Consider the following 21,676-nt stretch of genomic DNA (forward strand, 5'->3'; position numbering starts at 1 on the left):
AAGCTGTCTGTTCAAACTACTAGCACACAGCTCAGACACCCATGCATGACCCGCAAGACATGCCACCAGGGGTCTCTTCACAGTCCCCAAGTCCAGAACAGACTCTGGGAAACATACAGTACCACATCAAGTAACTCACGCAAGCTGTAAAATCAGATATAGCCCTTTCCTGCAGTCAAATGATCTAGTGGCTTCATCGGTGGAATGTTATTAATATTTTTCATAATTTCATAATTAATAAACATTATTTCAAGAAACCCGCAGAAAATCTGGTGTTTCTATGTCAAACAGTTTTGTTATATTTCAATCTTCTGTGATGTATATAAAATGTAATATTGGGAAGCAAAAACAAAGTGGAATACATTTCAACTCTATATCTGACATGGTACAAGTGTCTTCTTTTTTGTAAGTCCATAACCATGTGTATAACCATGTGTATGACACACACACACACATTGTAATGTTGTAATATTGTTGTGTTGTGGTATTATAAATGTTGTATTGTAGATATGTAGTGGTAGAGTAGTGGTGTAATAATGTGTTGTATGTTGTACTGTTTTATAAAAAAAAAATTGTGATGTAATCGCTTTAATCTTGTTTGGACGCCAGGAAGAGTAGCTTCTGCCTTGGCAGGAACTAATTGGGATCTTAATAAATACAAATACATACACACACACATGCACACGTACGCACACACGCACGCATGCACACATGCACGCACAAACTCAAACACACATCGCACGCACACACAATATTGTCTCAACCAGCTTCTCTTTCCTCTCTCTCACCTGACAGAAGATGAGCATGTTCCAGATTTTACAGCCTTTCCTATAGGCCGTCAGCTTCTTTTCAATCTCCTCTGTGATTGGAGGGAACGAAAGAGAAAGAGGGATAAATGTTACTTTTCTGCTGTCATAAGACGGGAGAGAGGTCACATACGGTTCTATGGACAGGATCCTTATTCAGTGCACGCTATGAATCTAAGAAAACAACACACGATCTACTTACCAATGATGTCATCGAATGTGGCATGTTCATGATCCTACAGAAAAAGTTAAAATAGGAGGACACAATAAGACATCTATAAGACAGTTCTTACTACTGGGGTGGTTTAGGGTAAGCAGTCGATATTTTCCACATGTACTGTTTCCATTCCAGCCTATTCCCCCTCAGGAGACTAAAAAGATTTGGCATGGGTCCTCAGATCCTCAAAAAATTATACAGCTGCACCATCGAGAGCATCCTGACTGGTTGCATCACCGCCTGGTATGGCAACTGCTTGGCCTCTGACCGCAAGGCACTACAGAGGGTAGTGCGTACGGCCCAGTACATCACTGGGGCAAAGCTCCCTGCCATCCAGGACCTCTATACCAGGCGGTGTCAGAGGAAGGCCCTCAAAATTGTCAAAGACTCCAGCCACCCTAGTCATAGACTGTTCTCTCTGCTACCGCACGGCAAGCGGTACCGGAGTGCCAAGTCTAGGTCCAAAAGACTTCTCAACAGCTTCTACCCCCAAGCCATAAGACTCCTGAACAGCTAATCATGGCTACCCGGACTATTTGCACTGCCCCCCCACCCCATCCTTTTTACGCTGCTGCTACTCTGTTAAGTATTTATGCATAGTCACTTTAACTCTACCCACATGTACATATTACCTCAACTACCTCAACTAGCCGGTGCCCCCGCACATTGACTATGCAACGGTACCCCCCTGTATATATAGCCTCCCTACTGTCACTTTATTTTACTGTATATATAGCCTCCCTACTGTCACTTTATTTTACTTCTGCTCTTTTTTCTCAACACTTTTTTGTTGTTGTTTTATTCTTACTTTTTTGTTTAAAATAAATGCACTGTTGGTTAAGGGCTGTAAGTAAGCATTTCACTGTAATGTCTGCACCTGTTGTATTCGGCGCATGTGACCAATAAAATTTGATTTGATTTGATTTGATTTGATTATATATATATATTTTTTTTTTTTCTTTTTTTTACCTTTACTTAACTTTATTTCATTATGAAGTGTAGAAGAGACTCTCTAAGGTATTATCATAACATACAGTAGGAGTCACGTAACGGATGAGTAGATGAGAGGGACTCACATAAAGGATGGGGATGATGGAGGGATCGTCCCTACGGATGATGTTAGGGACATATTCAGCCTTCGGGACCTTGGAGGATATCAGCTGGAAGAAGACAGACAGACAGTCTCAACTTCTATACCAATGTCAATGAAAAGCTGTCTACAATGGGTACATTATATACTGTAAGAAATATCGTAATAAGAATGGAAGTAGTACAAATCAAAAGTCAGAAACCAGTCTACTTAGTGCTATGATATCAGTTTAAGGTAGTATAGTATAGCATAGAGCTAGAGACATATTCTACTACAGTTTACACTTTCTATTAATAACAACACACTGTTAATAACTATTAATAACAACACACTGTTAAAAACTATTAATAACAACACACTGTTAAAAACTATTAATAACAACACACTGTTAAAAACTAATAATAACAACACACTGTTAATAACTATTAATAACAACACACTGTAAATAACTATTAATAACAACACACTGTTAATAACTATTAATAACAACATACTGTTAATAACTATTAATAACAACACACTGTTAATAACTATTAATAACAACACACTGTTAATAACTATTAATAACAACACACTGTTAATAACTATTAATAACAACACACTGTTAATAATAATGAATAACAGCACACTGTCAATAACTATTAATAACAACACACTGTTAATAACCATTAATTACAGCACACTGTTAATAACTATTAATAACAACACACTGTCCCCTCCTCTCCTTGCACTGCTATGAGAGGCTGACTAACTGGTCTCTTAGGTGACCTGAGCATCTCACCATGATTTTCGGTGGGATGAAGTCCTCTCCCTCGCAGGCTGCTCTCTCCATCTCTCTCTCCTCCTCCCAGTCTGCATCCTCCTGGGATCCTTCATCTAGAGTCCCTGAGGAGGACTGCAGGTCCCCACCTGACACACAAACACACACAATCAAACACACACATACATGCACACACACACACAAATGCACACATAGTGGGGGAAAGATGAAAGGATAGCAAACAAACTATTAAAGGAGAGTTTGCAATCAGAAGCAGCGCAGCTGGAAGCTGACTGTTTAAAGAGAGAACATAGAACAAGCATCATAGAGACACACATATGAAACAGAAACATTATCTCTGCCCTAGACATCAACATCAATAAAGGCAACAGAACAAATGATCTCTTCCCTAGACATCAACATCAATAAAGGCAACAGAACACATTATCTCTACCATAGACATCAAAATCAATAAAGGCAACAGAACACATTATCCCTTCCCTACAAATCAACATCAATAAAGGCAACAGAACACATTATCCCTTCCCTAGACATCAACATCAATAAAGGCAACATAACAAATTAACTCTTCCCCAGACATCAACATCAATAAAGGCAACAGAACACATTATCTCATCCCTAGACATCAATATAGGAAAAAGAACACATTATGCCTTCCCTAGACAACAACAGCAATAAAGGCAACATAACACATTATCTCTTCCCTACACATCAACAGCAATAAAGGAAAGAGAATACATTATCTCTTCCCCAGACATCAACATTAATAAAGGAAACAGAACACATTATCTCTTCCCTACACATCAACAGCAATAAAGGAAGCAGAACACATTATCTCTTCCCCAGACATCAACATCAATAAAGGAAACAGAACACATTATCTCTTCCCTAGACATCAACATCAATAAAGGAAACAGAACACATGATCTCTTCCCTAGACATCAACAGCAATAAAGGAAACAGAACACATTATCTCTTCCCTAGACATCAACATCAATAAAGGAAGCAGAACACATTATCTCTTCCCCAGACATCAACATCAATAAAGGAAACATAACACATTATCTCTTCCCTAAACATCAACAGCAATAAAGGAAACAGAACACATTATCCCATCCCTAGACATCAACATCAATAAAGGCAACAGAACACATTATCTCTTCCCTAGACATCAACAGCAATAAAGGAAACATAACACATTATCCCTTCCCTAGACATCAACAGCAATAAAGGAAACAGAACACATTATCCCTTCCCTAGACATCAACATCAATAAAGGCAACAGAACACATTATCTCTTCCCTAGACATCAACATCAATAAAGGAAGCAGAACACATTATCTCAACCCCAGACATCAACATCAATAAAGGCAACAGAACACATTATCTCTTCCCTAGACATCAACAGCAATAAAGGAAGCAGAACACATTATCTCAACCCCAGACATCAACATCAATAAAGGCAACAGAACACATTATCTCTTCCCTAGACATCAACATCAATAAAGGAAACATAACACATTATCCCTTCCCTAGACATCAACAGCAATAAAGGAAACAGAACACATTATCTCTTCCCTAGACATCAACATCAATAAAGGAAACAGAACACATGATCTCTTCCCTAAACATCAACAGCAATAAAGGAAACAGAACACATTATCCCATCCCTAGACATCAACATCAATAAAGGCAACAGAACACATTATCTCTTCCCTAGATATCAACAGCAATAAAGGAAACATAACACATTATCCCTTCCCTAGACATCAACAGCAATAAAGGAAACAGAACACATTATCCCTTCCCTAGACATCAACATCAATAAAGGCAACAGAACACATTATCTCATCCCTAGACATCAATATAGGAAACAGAACACATTATGCCTTCCCTAGACAACAACAGCAATAAGGGCAACAGAACACATTATCTCTTCCCTACACATCAACAGCAATAAAGGAAGCAGAATACATTATCTCTTCCCTAGACATCAACATCAATAAAGGAAACATAACACATTAACTCTTCCCTAGACATCAACAGCAAAAAAGGACACAGAACACATTATCTCTTCCCTAGACATCAACAGCAATAAAGGGGACAGAACACATTATCTCTTCCCTAGACATCAACAGCAATAAAGGAAACAGAACACATTATCCATTCCCTAGACATCAACATCAATAAAGGCAACAGAACACATTATCTCTTCCCTAGACATCAACATCAATAAAGGAAACAGAACACATGATCTCTTCCCTAGACATCAACAGCAATAAAGGAAACAGAACACAGTATCTCTTCCCTAGACATCAACATCAATAAAGGAAGCAGAACACATTATCTCTTCCCCAGACATCAACATCAATAAAGGAAACAGAACACATTATCTCTTCCCTAAACATCAACAGCAATAAAGGAAACAGAACACATTATCCCATCCCTAGACATCAACATCAATAAAGGCAACAGAACACATTATCTCTTCCCTAGACATCAACAGCAATAAAGGAAACATAACACATTATCCCTTCCCTAGACATCAACAGCAATAAAGGAAACAGAACACATTATCCCTTCCCTAGACATCAACATCAATAAAGGCAACAGAACACATTATCTCTTCCCTAGACATCAACATCAATAAAGGAAGCAGAACACATTATCTCAACCCCAGACATCAACATCAATAAAGGCAACAGAACACATTATCTCTTCCCTAGACATCAACAGCAATAAAGGAAGCAGAACACATTATCTCAACCCCAGACATCAACATCAATAAAGGCAACAGAACACATTATCTCTTCCCTAGACATCAACATCAATAAAGGAAACAGAACACATGATCTCTTCCCTAGACATCAACAGCAATAAAGGAAACAGAACACATTATCCCATCCCTAGACATCAACATCAATAAAGGCAACAGAACACATTATCTCTTCCCTAGATATCAACAGCAATAAAGGAAACATATCACAGTATCCCTTCCCTAGACATCAACAGCAATAAAGGAAACAGAACACATTATCCCTTCCCTAGACATCAACATCAATAAAGGCAACAGAACACATTATCTCTTCCCTAGACATCAACATCAATAAAGGAAACAGAACTCATAGACAACAGGTTGCAGAGAGACATGGACACAAACATGGAGATGAAAGACAGAACATGGAACAGACAAGCACATATTCAGACAGACCCTGGACACAAACAGTACAGGCGTAAAGAATGGACAGAAACAATAGAGTGTTACAGTCTGACGTCAAGAGGACGAGGACAAATACAGTCAGGGTCAAACAGTCTGTACAGGAGAGCTTCTTTCAAATGATCACAGAGAGAGAATGTGTGTGTGTGTGTGTGTGTGTGTGTGTCTGTGCGTGTGTGTGAGTGCGTGCAGGTGCGTAGTGTAGGTACGTGCTTTTTCATGTTTGTGCGTGCCTGTTTGTGCCTGAGTAAAATAATTTAAAAAATAATGTACATGCTTGTGCCGAGTATGCTTGAGTGAAGGTGTGTTTGCGTATGTCTCCTTGCACGTCAGCGTGAATGAGTGAGTGTGTGTTTAGTATGTGTGTGGACTCACTGTCTCTGGAGCCATGGAGAGAGTCAGGCTTCATGGGGATGGGGTCACTCCAGGAGCGGTTGAAACTCTTGGCTCGGCGGTCGGCGTATGCTGATGAAGGAGTGGAGGAGAATGAAAATGAGTGGAGGATGAGGAGGGTGGGGGTCACACACACTTTCCCTAATCAACCCCATACACACACACGAGCCCAAAACACACACATCTATATTCTCCTGAAGTGTACACTCGTTCACTAGTATTGGATTGGTGGGGGCTAGAGGGAGATTTTACCATACTTTCAAATCAGTAAATGGAAGTGAACAAGTGCACACTTTGGGAGGCAGTAGTGATAATTGGGACAATACCACTCAACGCAGACGCCAACACACACTTCCCAAATGTACAACAGATTCAGTTTCATTCAAATCAGCGCCCCTGTTTGGATGAAAACAGTTTAGTTGTATTCCTCTGACCGAGTCATCATAACGACATAGTGGCACTGAGTGGGTGAGCATCTGGTGTTCCATCTCACAGCTGGGGCTGGCGTATCCAAACCACCCAGTCACTTAACGCCTGCTAATAAGGCCCATTTCTCTACCAGCTTCTTCTAACAAGACATCCTCCTGTAAAAACCCTGCTAATATAGTCCATTCCTCTACCAGCTTCTTTAACAAGACTCTGTAGCTCAGCTGGTAGAGCACGGCGCTTGTAACGCCAGGGTAGTGGGTTCGATCCCCGGGACCACCCATACACTAAAATGTATGCACGCATGACTGTAAGTCGCTTTGAATAAAAGCGTCTGCTAAATGGCATATTATTATTATTATTATTATTATTATCCTACTGTAAAACCCCAAATTGAAAGCTTTTATGCCATACAGTTGATTATCTTGATTCTTGGACCACTTTAAGGAGACCGGGAGTTCAGATCTCCTCACATATTTTATTATTTTCCAGACAGGTTTAAATCTAGAGGGGAGAATAGGAGGAAAGTGGTGGGTGAGGCGGGATTCGATGTGTCTAGGAGACTTCACTACTGAAGCTGCACCACGCCCCCGCACTGGACCACTGTCAAAGACAAGTGTTAGTTCCTCTCACTAGCTTGAACTAGATAATATGGAGCCATGCCAAACTTATTTTCTGAATGCATACATGTACCTTTAATCTACCATACAGTACATTCTATCCAGCGCATGTACTGTATAGGCTACATGCATTTAGCACAGCCACACTAATGAAGTCCACATAATAATAAGCTACGACGCCACACTCACTAGTGAACTCACTCTGAGCCTTCATTCTGCGGCTGCCCACCATTCTCAGGTGCTTCCGGAAGTTTCTGTTGTAGAAAAAAAAAAAAAGAGGAGAGGAGAGGAGAGGGAGGGAGGGAGGGAGATGGAGGAGAGAGGGAAAGAGAGAGAGAGGGAAAAGAGAGATGGAGGGGAGAGGGTTTCAGCATACAGGGCCAAGCGCACAGACACAGAGGGTAAAAGGAAGAAGAAGATTAACAGTTTAGTAACTTATCTAGACAGGAACGTGAAACAGCTTTTCAATCAATGACTGCTCATGGACTGGGAGATTGAGTGTTTGGAGTTATTCAGTCATATCTGATTCAGTTCAAACTCCCATGACCTGATTCAATTGCATCAGAAGAGATTAACTATTTTACAAAGGTTGGTCAGTCTGACTCATCCAAAGAAAAAAAGATCTAAAACATGGTGGAACTGTGAGAAAACCATCCAAGCTTGTGAAACATGTTTCTGTCTGTGATTCAGCAGTCATCCACTGACAAGCTCTTGAAAAAATAAAAAAAACGTCAAGTTAAATGCTGACCACACCTGCCGCGTCGTGTGCGCGAGCGTTGCAAAATAAATGTACACGCACATGTTATTCAATCATTGCACACACACTGCTTGCACACTTCAACGAGCGTCTGCGTGGCCAGGCGCTAAAATAGAACTCAGTTCCATTTGTGATGCTCGACGCGCTGCAAGTCCTGCCTCTCCCATCTCCTCATTGGTGTTTAAGAGCATCTACCCACGTGGGTGATTGAAAGATTAACTGAGGTCTACGCTCCTGTCCAGTTGGTTGTGGTAATGCACCATAAAGTTGGTTGCCAACTGCCATATAAAGTCCAAAGAAGAAGAAGCCTGAAGGAGGAGAGAACTAGAAACTCAATCGGTTTACCCTTTTATCTGTGGATTAATTGTCAGAGTAGAGGACCTTTCAGGTAAAATAACAACCCAATGTTTATATCCCAGGACAAATTAGCTAAATTGCCACACATGTTTAATGGTTTTCGACCTGTCCCGAAGTTAATATAGTTGGTTCAGAGTTCATTTTGATATTTCAACCTGCGTGTCCTGATTGCATCTGGTGTGGGTGGACAAAATCAACATGCGCGCGATGGCGCGCGCGTGCTGTATGGTCAGCATGTGAGTCACACAGAAAGTGTTTTCAATCTAGGACACTGTAGAGAAGATTTAGTAATCTGTAGAGATAACCTTGTTACCTGAGGCTGATACATTGCCTCCTCCTAACCATGAGAAAAACATCAACGTTTTATCTCTTTATTTCAGAGGCAATTAATAAAGGCCTTTCTCCTGAAACACATTCGATGATATGGCTTAAGGTGCAACTCATGTACGCTAAACCTCCTCTCTTTCTATCCCTGTCTCTCTGACTTAGAAGATGAAATTTGACTTAGAAGTTGAATACTGCCTTCCCTGTCATCCCTCATTACTACTCCTCTTTTCCACCCACTTCATCCCTTATTCCCTTGTCTCTCGCTCTACAAAGCTGGGTGTCTGGCATCACGCATCCATGGTTACAATTCATGTTGTGGATCAAACAGAGTCATTATGCATGTTTGTGTGCGCACGTGCAAGTTATTGTCCTCAGTTTACCCACAAACACTGCATGCCTTAAAGGATGAAAAGAGGGAAAGACAGGAAGTAGAGAGGGAAAAGGATAAGGGGAAACAGAGGAAAGAAACAGCCCCAAGTGGAACACAGTTGAAGAAGTGAAACAAGCCTAAAATAGTGTTTATCATAATTCATGAAGGTTTGTTTGTGCATGCCTCTGTGAGATGCTTTTAGCGCCATTGTCGCTTGTCTCTGTTTTAGAGTACTCTCTCAAAGTTATTTGTTACCACGTGTTTTCCAGCATGCAATACTGAACCTCTCTACTGTTGTAGGGGGTCATTCTTGAATTGCAGTGGTAAATGCTGTCCCTTGACTTTGGTACCATGTGAAAACAATGACATTAACATGACATATAATACATTTTCAGTTTTATTGCACTGTTATTTAATAAGAAAACATATGTATAATACAAAACATATATTTGTATGCATTGTAGAAACTACTGGTGGCTAGCAGATTGGCTTGTCCCCCTGGTGATGTGCAGATGTGTATTGACATTGGGGAGCTATAGACATCTACAGTACATGACCAAAAGTATGTGGACACCTTCTCGGTGTGGCTGAAATAGCCAAATACACTAATTTGAATGGGTGTCCACATACTTTTGTATATATAGTGGATCTATTATTTTGAATGCTAGAAAGTGAACAAAGTATGTCATATATTTTGTAGATCAGTAAAAACAAAGGCTATGTTTTACTAGTTTAATGTGTGTCCCTCAGTTTTATGTCATTGGTGTTATCGCTTTGAAAATCACTGATAAAAAAATATATACAAGGACCTTGAGCATTCTCTCCAGTGGCAAACTGTCATTTAGCTAATGACAACCTATGTCACAAATTTGAGGATTCCATTGCTAATGTGGTGTGTCTCAGTGGAGGCTGCTGAGGGGAGGACGGCTCAAAATAATGGCTGGAATGGAGTCAATGGAATGGTATCAACCACATGGAAACCACGTGTTTGATATGTTTGATACCATTCCATTGACTCCGTTCCAGCCATTATTATGAGCCGTCCTCCCCTCAGCAGCCTCCACTGGTGTGTCTAATTCCAAAGTGTCAAAATGAAGGGAAATAACATTGTTAGCAAAATGATTACTCATATCACTTTTGTAAATTATTTTTAAAGGTTTGATGACCTTAGATTTGAGCATTTGTAGCCTCCATTTTAGAAAATGTAACAAAACTGTATCTTTGCTGATACCCTCAATAGCTAGGTTTCCATCCAATTGGCGACAGATTTTCATGTGAATATTCTAAAATACACATAAAAACAACATTTTCCTACCAAAGAAGTGTTTTCATTAAATTGACTTGTTCCAGATAAAAGTATGTGCGTAAATATATAGTGCACGTAAAAATACATTTTGCGGTTAAATTATCATGTACCAAGTAAAAAATACAAGTTAAATGGTATTTTCAATTCTACTGATGGTTTTCTCACAATTTTTTTTTGATTATTTAGCGAGTGTGCCCACTCTGGTATTGGCACGTGCGCTCTAGCCAATAGCACGCAGATGCAGATACTGTATCTGCACGCTGTTGGCTAGAGCTCACGTATCGCCTACATGATGAGATTATTATGGACAAAAGAGCAAGATTATTTTTATTTGTCAAACGGCAACCACGCATTGATGATCATGTCATCAGAATAAGACCCACGATATTTATTGGAAAGGAGCATCAAGCTCATCACCTTGCACTTTCACCACCCTGTGAAGTTCATCATAATGTATTTAATCTGTAGCCTAATAAATGCATGTTTTCTAGACAAGTCGTTGTGAGAGGGCCACACAACATGTCATCGTGTGACTCTAAATGTACTTCGATATGATGGTTATTATGTCAATAATATTTGTGCATAAAAGCGTTATTTCTCGCATAATTTGTTTACAGACACAAAAAGATCCCACCTTGTCTAGAGTATTATGTTTTGTCGACATTTGGAACGTTTACAGAAACATTTTCTGTTTCCAACAGGCCTGTCATGTCATTCTTTATCCGACATCTACTTTACTCGCATAAAAAGGTTGGACGGAAACCTGGTTATTGGTGTTACTACTACTAGTGGCACAATGTTATCATAATGGTAAATGTGTATTATTTAAAGTAATTAAGAAGGATTACTTTATCCTATCCCAGGTATTCCTTAAAGAGGTGGGGTTTCAAATGTCTCCGGAAGGTGGTGAGTGACTCTGCTGTCCTGGCGTCGTGAGGGAGCTTGTTCCACCATTGGGGTGCCAGAGCAGCGAACAGTTTTGACTGGGCTGAGTGGGAACTATGCTTCCGCAGAGGTAGGGGAGCCAGCAGGCCAGAGGTGGATGAACGCAATGCCCTCGTTTGGGTGTAGGGACTGATCAGAGCCTGAAGGTACGGAGGTGCCGTTCCCCTCACAGCTCCGTAGGCAAGCACCATGGTCTTGTAGCAGATGTGAGCTTCAACTGGAAGCCAGTGGAGTGTGTGGAGGAGTGGGGTGACGTGAGAGAACTTGGGAAGGTTGAACACCAGACGGGCTGCGGCATTCTTGATGAGTTGTAGGGGTTTAATGGCACAGGCAGGGAGCCCAGCCAACAGCGAGTTGCAGTAATCCAGACGGGAGATGACAAGTGCCTGGATTAGGACCTGTGCCGCTTCCTGTGTAAGGCAGGGTCATACTCTCCGAATGTTGTAGAGCATGAACCTACAGGATCGGGTCACCGCCTTGACGTTAGCGGAGAACGACAGGGTGTTGTCCAGGGTCACGCCAAGGCTCTTCACACTCTGGGAGGAGGACACAACGGAGTTGTCAACCGTGATGGCGAGATCATGGAACAGGCAGTCCTTCCCCGGGAGGAAGAGCAGCTCCGTCTTGCCAAGGTTCAGCTTGAGGTGGTGATCCGTCATCCATACTGATATGTCTGCCAGACATGCAGAGATGCGATTCACCACCTGGTTATCAGAAGGGGGAAAGGAGAAGATTAGTTGTGTGTCGTCAGCGTAGCAATGATAGGAGAGGCCATGTGAGGATATGACAGAGCCAAGTGACTTGGTGTGTAGCGAGAATAGGAGAGGGCCTAGAACTGAGCCCTGGGGGACACCAGTGGTGAGAGCACGTGGTGCGGAGACAGCTTCTCGCCACGCCACTTGGTAGGAGCGACCGGTCAGGTAGGACGCAATCCAAGAGTGAGCCGCGCCGGAGATGCCCAGCTCGGAGAGGGTGGAGAGGAGGATCTGATGGTTCACAGTATCAAAGGCAGCAGACAGGTCTAGAAGGACAAGAGCAGAGGAGAGAGATTTAGCTTTAGCAGTGCGGAGAGCCTCCGTGACACAGAGAAGAGCAGTCTCAGTTGAATGACCAGTCTTGAAACCTGACTGGTTTGGATCAAGAAGGTCATTCTGAGAGAGATAGAAAGAGAGTTGGCTAAAGACGGCACGCTCAATAGTTTTGGAGAGAAAAGAAAGAAGGGATACTGGTCTGTAGTTGTTGACATCAGAGGGATCGAGTGTTGGTTTTTTGAGAAGGGGTGCAACTCTCGCTCTCTTGAAGACGGAAGGGACATAGCCAGCGGTCAAGGATAAGTTGATCAGCGAGGTGAGGTAAGGGAGAAGGTCACCGGAGATGGTCTGGAGAAGAGAGGAGGGGATAGGGTCAAGCGGGCAGGTTGTTGGGCGGCCTGCCGTCACAAGTCGCAAGATTTTATCTGGAGAGAGAGGGGAGAAAGAAGTCAAAGCATAGAGTAGGGCAGTGTGAGCAGGACCAGCAGTGTCATTTGACTTAACAAACGAGGATCGGATGTCGTCAACCTTCTATTCAAAATGGTTGATGAAGTCATCCACAGAGAGGGAGGATGGGGGGGGGGGGATTCAGCAGGGAGGAGAATGTGGCAAAGAGCTTCCTAGGATTAGGGCGGCAGGTAGCTTAGTGGGTAAGAGCATTGTGCCAGTAACCGAAAGGTCGCTGGTTCTAATCCCCGAGCCGACTAGGTGAAAAATCTGTCGATGTGCCCTTGAGCAAGGCACTTAACCCTAATTGCTCCTGTAAGTCGCTCTGGATAAGAGCGTCTGCTAAATGACCAATTATTATTATTATTATTATGCTTGGAATTTATAGTGGTAGAAAGTGGCCTTAGCAGCAGAAACCGATGAAGAAAATGTAGAGAGGAGGGAGTGAAAAGATGCCAGGTCCGCAGGGAGTCTAGTTTTCTTCCATTTCCGCTCAGCTGCCCGGAGCTCTGTTCTGTGAGCTCGCAATGAGTCATCAAGCCACGGAGCTGGAGGGGTGGACCGAGCCGGCCGGGAGGATAGGGGACATAGAGAGTCAAAGGATGCAGAAAGGTAGGAGAGGAGGGTTGAGGAGCCAGAATCAGGATATTGGAGGGAGAAGGTTTGAGCAGAGGGAAGAGATGATAGGATGGAAGAGGAGAGAGTAGCGGGAGAGAGAGAGCGAAGGTTGCGACGGCGCATTACCATCTGTGTAGGGGCAGAGTGAGTAGTGTTGGAGGAGAGTGAGAGAGAAAAGGATACAAATTAGTGGTCGGAGACTTGGAGGGGAGTTGCAGTGAGATTAGTAGAACAACAGCATCTAGGAAAGATGAGGTCAAGCGTATTGCCTGCCTTGTGAGTAGGGGGGGACGGTGAGAGGGTGAGGTCAAAAGAGGAGAGGAGTGGAAAGAAGGAGGCAGAGAGAAATTAGTCAAATGTAGACGTAGGGAGGTTGAAATCCCCCAGAACTGTGAGGGGTGAGCCATCCTCAGGAAAGGAACTTATCAAGGCGTCAAGCTCATTGATGAACTCTCCAAGGGAACCTGGAGGGCGATAGATGACAAGGATATTAAGCTTAAATGGGCTAGTGACTGTGACAGCATGGAATTCAAATGAGGAGATAGACAGATGGGTCAGGGGAAAAATTGAGAATGTCCACTTGGGAGAGATGAGGATTCCTGTGCCACCACCCCGCTGACCAGATGCTCTCGGGGTATGCGAGAACACATGGTCAGACGAGGAGAGAGCAGCAGGAGTAGCGGTGTTTTCAGTGGTAATCCATGTTTCCGTCAGCGCCAAGAAGTCGAGGGACTGGAGGGTAGCATAGGCTGAGATGAACTCTGCCTTGTTGGCAGCAGAACTTCATATCCAAACTTCTTAGTCCAATCGCCACCCATCCATATTTTTTCCTTTTATCTGAATATAATAAATCAAACCAAATCGATACAAGCGAGAACCCATCTTATACACATGAGAACCCTGGTGCACTGAATACACTGACAATACACTGTACCCTTCATGCTGTAAGGACAGAGCTACACTGTGACACATTGATGCATACAGTCACAGCCAAACAACACTGTCCGGGAGAAAAGTGAGCTACACTCCAGTCTCGATGAACACAGTCACACCTCAGTGTGCACTGCAGCAGCTCAATGTTTAACACTGTTTAAAACGGTCACACCAACACCTGCACCATGCGGAAAATTGTCAAATGTTGATTCATCGCCACAGTTACACAACGCTGCCTATTGTTGCACAGCCAACGGGACTGCGGACTGAAAAGTTGAACATTTTTGCAAATGGCACCCTATTCAGTACTTTTGACCAGAGCCTTATGGGTCCTGATAAAAAATAGAACGCTACATAGGGAATAGGGTGCCATTTGGGACACAGGCTAGCTGTACTGCTATAGATGGGACCAGGAGCTGGGTTTGAGTTAGTGAGACTGACATTGTGCTACAATAGCTTTCCTCCTTTACCACCAGCCATGTCCAGACAGCAATCACAGCAAACCAGACACTCACGCACACCAAATTACTATTGACTTCAGGAGTCAATTGTCTGGCCCTTTTTGGTGACAGGCAAAGGTTTCCCTGTTTTTCAAAACCTTTCTTTATACAGCAGCAAAATACTTCAGAAAATGGTCTGCAATAATATTTTGGTCAGGGTAGATTTTGTTACTTTGATATGGCCACCTGTCAGCATGCTCCTTTGAAAATTCCATAATCTGAAAAAGTTCAAAGTTATATGATTTTAGTGCACAATTTTACACGTCTCTGAGCTCACATGCTCAACATTGTACTGTTGAGAATGCAATCAGAACTCTATTTCACGTTTTACATTTGATCGAGCTATTCCAGTCAGGAAATATACCGGGGCTGGGATTTTAAAGTAGTTTTCATAAAGTGTTGTATCATCATGATCCTTAGAACAGTGAGAGGCTATTGAGACAAGGTTGGTCATTAGAGTTGGTCTGACGGCCCATGTGTGTGTGTGAGCGGGTGTGTGTGTGTGTGCGTGTGTGCGTCTGCAACTGCATGTGTCTGCGTCTGTGTCTCTGTGCAGGGGTTGTTGGGGGTGTGGGGACAACACACTACAGCACTACATACAGGTACAGGACAGTCAGGTCAGACATGGACCGTACCTCTCAGTCTCGGTTACTGGAGCCGCTGCCTCTTGTTCCCTTTTCCTCCTCTTTCTCTCAGCAATGCCCCGGAATGCCCTGCTGGGACGTCACAGTGTTAACGGGGTCAGGGGTCAGAGGTGAGGGGCTGGGGGTTTGAGTGTAAGGTTAGTGAGAGGGGATCCACGTCACAGAGGGTTAGCCACTACAGGGTTGGCACAGGTCAGCGGCTAGTGGGTTAGAGCCAGCAGAACAGGTAAGTGTTGTACACCACACAGAGACATGGTATACACTGCAAACTGACACACTGCAAACAACACACTGCAAACTGACACACACTGCAAACTGACACACACTGCACACTGACATACACTGCACACTAACACACACTGCAAACTGACACACACTGCAAACTGACACACACTGCACACTGACACACACTGCACACTGACACACACTGCAAACTGACACACACTGCAAACCAACACACACTGCAAACCGACACACACTGCACACCAACACACACTGCAAACTGACAGACACTGCAAACTGACACACACACTGCAAACCGACACACACTGCAAACCGACACACACTGCAAACTGACAGACACTGCAAACTGACACACACTGCAAACTGACACAAACTGCAAACTGACACACACTACAAACTGACACACTGCACACCGACACACACCGACACACACTGCAAACCAACATACACTGGAAAGCAACACACACTGCAAACCGACACACACTGCAAACTGACACACACTGCAAACCGACACACACTGCAAACTGACACACACTGCAAACTGACACACACTGCAAACTGACACACACTGCACACTGACACACACTGCAAACTGACACACACTGCAAACCAACACACACTGCAAACCGACACACACTGCACACCAACACACACTGCAAACTGACAGACACTGCAAACTGACACACACACTGCAAACCGACACACACTGCAAACCGACACACACTGCAAACTGACAGACACTGCAAACTGACACACACTGCAAACTGACACAAACTGCAAACTGACACACACTACAAACTGACACACTGCACACCGACACACACCGACACACACTGCAAACCAACATACACTGGAAAGCAACACACACTGCAAACCGACACACACTGCAAACTGACACACACTGCAAACCGACACACACTGCAAACTGACACACACTGCAAACTGACACACACTGCAAACTGACACACACTGCACACTGATACACACTGCAAACTGACGCACACTGCAAACTGGCACACACTGCAAACTGACACACACTGCAAACCGACACACACTGCAAACCGACACACACTGCAAACTGACACACTGCAAACTGACACACACTGCAAACTGACACATACTGCAAACTGACACATACTGCAAACTGACACACACTGCAAACTGACACACACTGCAAACTGGCACACACTGCAAACTGACACACACTGCAAACCAACACACACTGCAAACCAACACACACAGCAAACCAACACATACAAGGATACTACCAAGCCACCACTCAGAGACCAAGAGGTGCAGAGCTTAAACAGACACAGGGCCACAGTAAAGTACACAGGAAACTAGCCACTGTACCAATTGTGTGTGTGTGTGTGTGTGTGTGTGTGTGTGTGTGTGTGTGTGTGTGTGTGTGTGTGTGTGTGTGTGTGTGTGTGTGTGTGTGTGTGTGTGTGTGTGTGTGTGTGTGTGTGTGTGTGTGTGTGATTGAGTGATTGAGTATTTGGGTTTTTCCCTCCGAAATTGATATATGCTGTGACAGGGTGCCAAAATAAATAACCATCATGTCTGACAGCGTTTGTCAGAGTGCTATCCATGTCCTACGCACTAGGCTCAACCACTGTCAGTCAGACAGATGATGAGAGCTGTCTTTCTGTGTGTGTGTGTGTGTGTGTGTGTGTGTGTGTGTGTGTGTGTGTGTGTGTGTGTGTGTGTGTGTGTGTGTGTGTGTGTGTGTGTGTGTGTGTGTGTGTGTGTGTGTGTGTGTGTGTGTGTGTGTGTGTGTGTGTGTGTGTGTGTGTGAGAGAGAGTGTATAAACTAGACTGCTTTATGCTGTGGTATAAAATAATAATCACTATCAAGACGATATAATAGATGACTTTACAACCAGGTCTAAACCAGATCTATGAACACTGAACAACGCCCATGACATATCATCTATTCACTCTATGCGTCCCAAATGGCACCCTATTCCATTTATAGTGCACTACCTTTGACCAGGGTAGTGCACACCATAAAGGGAATAGGGTGCCATTTGGGATGGATCCTCTTCTTCTATCTACACAGGGACCACTAAAACGATTAGAGGTATAATGACTTTATCTTGGAGCTACCTACCACCTGTACTTTTCATTACACCTTCTGTATGTATAATACAATATTGCGTAACTATAGTACATTGCTGTAGGCAATTCTCTGTTCCATTTGAAAAGTTGTCCTTTTGTTGCACTGAATGAACTCAGATAGAAGATAATGATGTGTGTGTGTGCGTGTGTGTGTGTGTGTGTGCGTGTGCGTGTGCGTGTGTGTGTGTGTGTGTGTGTAGAGAGGTATGACCCTGGCTGTGTCTGGTACAGAGGAACAGAACACTACAGTACACTACCATCTCTCATCTGACTAATTGTTCTATATAACTCTGTCTGTCATATATGCTGCCTTGTTGGATCCATAGATTAATACAATATAATACTAGCTATACTGTTATACTGGAAGACAAACCATTTCAATTGAAAATCTTTATTAATGGATGATAAAGATGTTCTATTACATGTTATTATCTAGTGATAATTCAATCTATGCTTATTCACAATTTAGACCCATTATGTAGAATATGTTTATTCATTGGAGATTTGGATACTCAGTCATGTTTTTCCATAACTTCAAACACTCAGCCCAGCAGGGGGGATTCATATGGGTTAATGAGGACACAGGAGACGGTAGGTAGTAGCACACAGGAAGAGATAGATAGCCAAGAGTCAAAAGGAGGGTGAGTTGTCTGAGGCGCACAGGGAAAGAGAGAAAAATTGATACTCACGATATTCTGTAGACGCAGGCCGTGTGGAGAGGGAAGGGAAGAGAGGAGAAGCAAGTTAGACACTTCAGTAATACATATTGGACTTGACAGACATACAGTACACATTTGGGAGGGTTAGCTGTTAATCATATGATATTCCAGTCAAGGACACTGTATGCATCACAAATGTCGCCCTATTCCCTACATTGTACGCTACTTTCACCGGTCAAAGAAGTGCACTATATATGGAATATAACACAGGGCCTGCGACACCTGGTGTGGATCCAGGAGGAGTGAGTACTAAATAAGAGGAGAGGACAGGTGACGCAGAGGGACGGAGTGACAGAGACAGATGGAGAGATAAGGAAACAAAGACATTGAGGGAGATAGAGAGCGTGGGATCCTGGGAGACGGCCGGAGAGGAGAGGGTAGATGAGTGGCGCGGGGGAGCAGGGAGAACAACAGAGGCGCGCTGGGAGGGCAGAATGTGTCTGTGGGCCGTAATTACTAGTTCAACCAGACAGGTGATAATTAAGTAGTCAGCATAGAAAGTGTGTGTGTGTGTTTGTGTGTGTGTGTGTGTGTGTGTGTGTGTGTGTGTGTGTGTGTGTGTGTGTGTGTGTGTGTGTGGAGAATGGGGTTCCAAAGCTACCTGTAACTTACCAAAGTTACTATAATCTTTAGTACTTTTGGGAATTAACAGGTAATCTATGTTAACTTTAGTAATGTATACTCAAATAACTTAAAAAATATATTTTCATATATAGTATAAATGTTTTATATCTGTGTCATATTGTCCATGAGTTTCTAGTGGATAGACCATATGGTTCAAGAGAAAATAGCCTATTTAATGAAAAAAGCATCTAATCAACAATGGCATTATTTTCCAACTATTTAATTTGTTCACAACTGCCACCAGTTTGGTTCCAAAACATTTACAAGAAAAACATATTGACATAGTAAAATAAATAAAAGTGTTTAAAATATATATAAAGGATATTTAATGCTCAAACCCTCTAAAACCACTGGCCTCCAACTGTCCCATCTAAAACCACTGGCCTCCAACTGTCCCATCTAAAACCACTGGCCTCCAACTGTCCCATCTAAAACCACTGGCCTCCAACTGTCCCATCTAAAACCACTGGCCTCCAACTGTCCCCTATAAAACCACTGGTCTCCAACAGTCCCATCTAAAACCACTGGCCTCCAACTGTGTCCAGGGCACGGCCATGTCGAAGGCTACATCCCAAATGGCACCCTATTCCCTTTATTGAGAACTACTGTATATAGGGAATATGGTGCATATTTGGGAGGCACTCTAAAACTCTCCTCCATCTTGAGAATACGGAACTCTTGAGGCAGGCATGTCATGTTCAGTAGGAGTGGAGCAGAGTGGTGAGGTTAAATCTGGTATGCTATACTCACGCCTGCATTGTTGTGGTAGCCGTTTGGAAGCTGAACATGTTCTCTTTGGGGAACCAGCTATTAGGGTTGTCCTCTACAAACAAAGGAGACAAAGCAGAGTTTAGCCCACAACATTTACATTTTAGTCATTTAGCAGACGCTCTTATCCAGAGCGATTTACAGGAGCAATTAGGGTTAAGTGCCTTGCTCAAGGTCACATCGACAGATTTTTCACCTAGTCGGCTCGGGGATTAGAACCAGCGAGTGTGGGTGAACGCTCCTAACCACTAAGCTACCTGCCGCCCCATAACACTTCAACTGCTGTTGTCTGTCAGCAGTCGCCCTCCTCCATACAATGTTAAGTGCTTTGAGTTTGAGAAAAATATTATTCTGCAAATGACTCTCATCATAGGGGACAAGGGATTGGGATAAAGAGATACATAGACACCTAAAGGCCCCACTCCCCTCCATCCTTCCATCCTCCTCCATCATCATCATCATCTTTAAGCAAAGTTCTGTAGAAATTGGTTTTCAAACAGCTAAATGCTTTTTTAAATGAAACATTTATTTTTGAAAAATATCAATCTGGTTTTTGTGCCCACCACAGCACAGTGACAGCCTTTTTTTGTATTTTTTTATTGTCTTTTTTGGCCCATAAAAAAAGTAATTTGATATACATCACATCTTGATAGATAGTACATATACTGTACATTATACATCGTGTTTTCAGTCATAACTATTCTTGAACACAAGCTTTTAAATCCACCCTTCGTCTACTCTCAGTCCATCCCACCTATCTCTGTAAACCGCCATCTTATGAATTCCATGTGCCATATATTTTTCAACTGTGATGTTTCACATAAATTCTGAACCTGTCTAATCGGATGGTATCTAAAGATAAATATTTTTACTAAAATTATTATTATATTCTTGATTGCTTGACTATGGCTTTCCAAATCTCCCAAAAGTGCTATTTGTAGGGTTAATTTTAGATAAATGTTGTGAGACAGCCTTAGTTAAAGTAGTACATTATCTTAAAGCCAACACAGATGCCAAACAGCTCTCTGTCCTTGTACTTTTGGATTTAAGTGCTGCATTCGACGCTGTTGATCATGATGTCCTTCTGGGCAGACCGGAGAGGTGGGTTGGCCTCTCCGTTCCAGTTCTAAATTGGTTTAGGACCTATTTAACCAGTCAAGAGTTTTTTGTCACCCTTTGTGAACATAACTCAGAGAAAATAGATACCACGTGACGTTCCACAAGGTTCGATTTTTGGTTTTACATACAGTACCAGTCAAAGGTTTGGACACACCTACTCATTCAAGGGTTTTTCTTTATTTTACTATTTTCTACATTGTAGAATAATAGTGAAGATATCAAAACTATGACATAACACATATGGAATCATGTAGTAACCAAAAAAGTGTTAAACATATCAAAATATATTTTATATTT

At 42.7% G+C, this 21,676-nt stretch overlaps 1 protein-coding gene across 1 annotated transcript in view; it reads right to left on the bottom strand.

Moving 5' to 3' along the window:
• LOC311144214 (NMDA receptor synaptonuclear signaling and neuronal migration factor-like) overlaps positions 1-21,676 on the bottom strand; it is a gene marked incomplete at both ends in the record, with an annotated part of 48,063 nt that overhangs the window by 7,181 nt on the left and 19,206 nt on the right. Inside the window, 8 exons of the mRNA XM_084180221.1 lie at positions 789-859; positions 1,009-1,042; positions 2,100-2,183; positions 2,895-3,022; positions 6,487-6,576; positions 7,740-7,804; positions 15,777-15,857; positions 20,243-20,315. Coding sequence (XP_084036347.1) covers positions 789-859; positions 1,009-1,042; positions 2,100-2,183; positions 2,895-3,022; positions 6,487-6,576; positions 7,740-7,804; positions 15,777-15,857; positions 20,243-20,315 — 626 coding nt within the window. The remainder of the gene's footprint in view (positions 1-788; positions 860-1,008; positions 1,043-2,099; positions 2,184-2,894; positions 3,023-6,486; positions 6,577-7,739; positions 7,805-15,776; positions 15,858-20,242; positions 20,316-21,676) is intronic.

The sequence above is a fragment of the Coregonus lavaretus genome (assembly GCF_964263955.1).
Source record: "Coregonus lavaretus genome assembly, chromosome: 17".
In the NCBI taxonomy this organism is placed as follows: Eukaryota; Metazoa; Chordata; class Actinopteri; order Salmoniformes; family Salmonidae; genus Coregonus; species Coregonus lavaretus.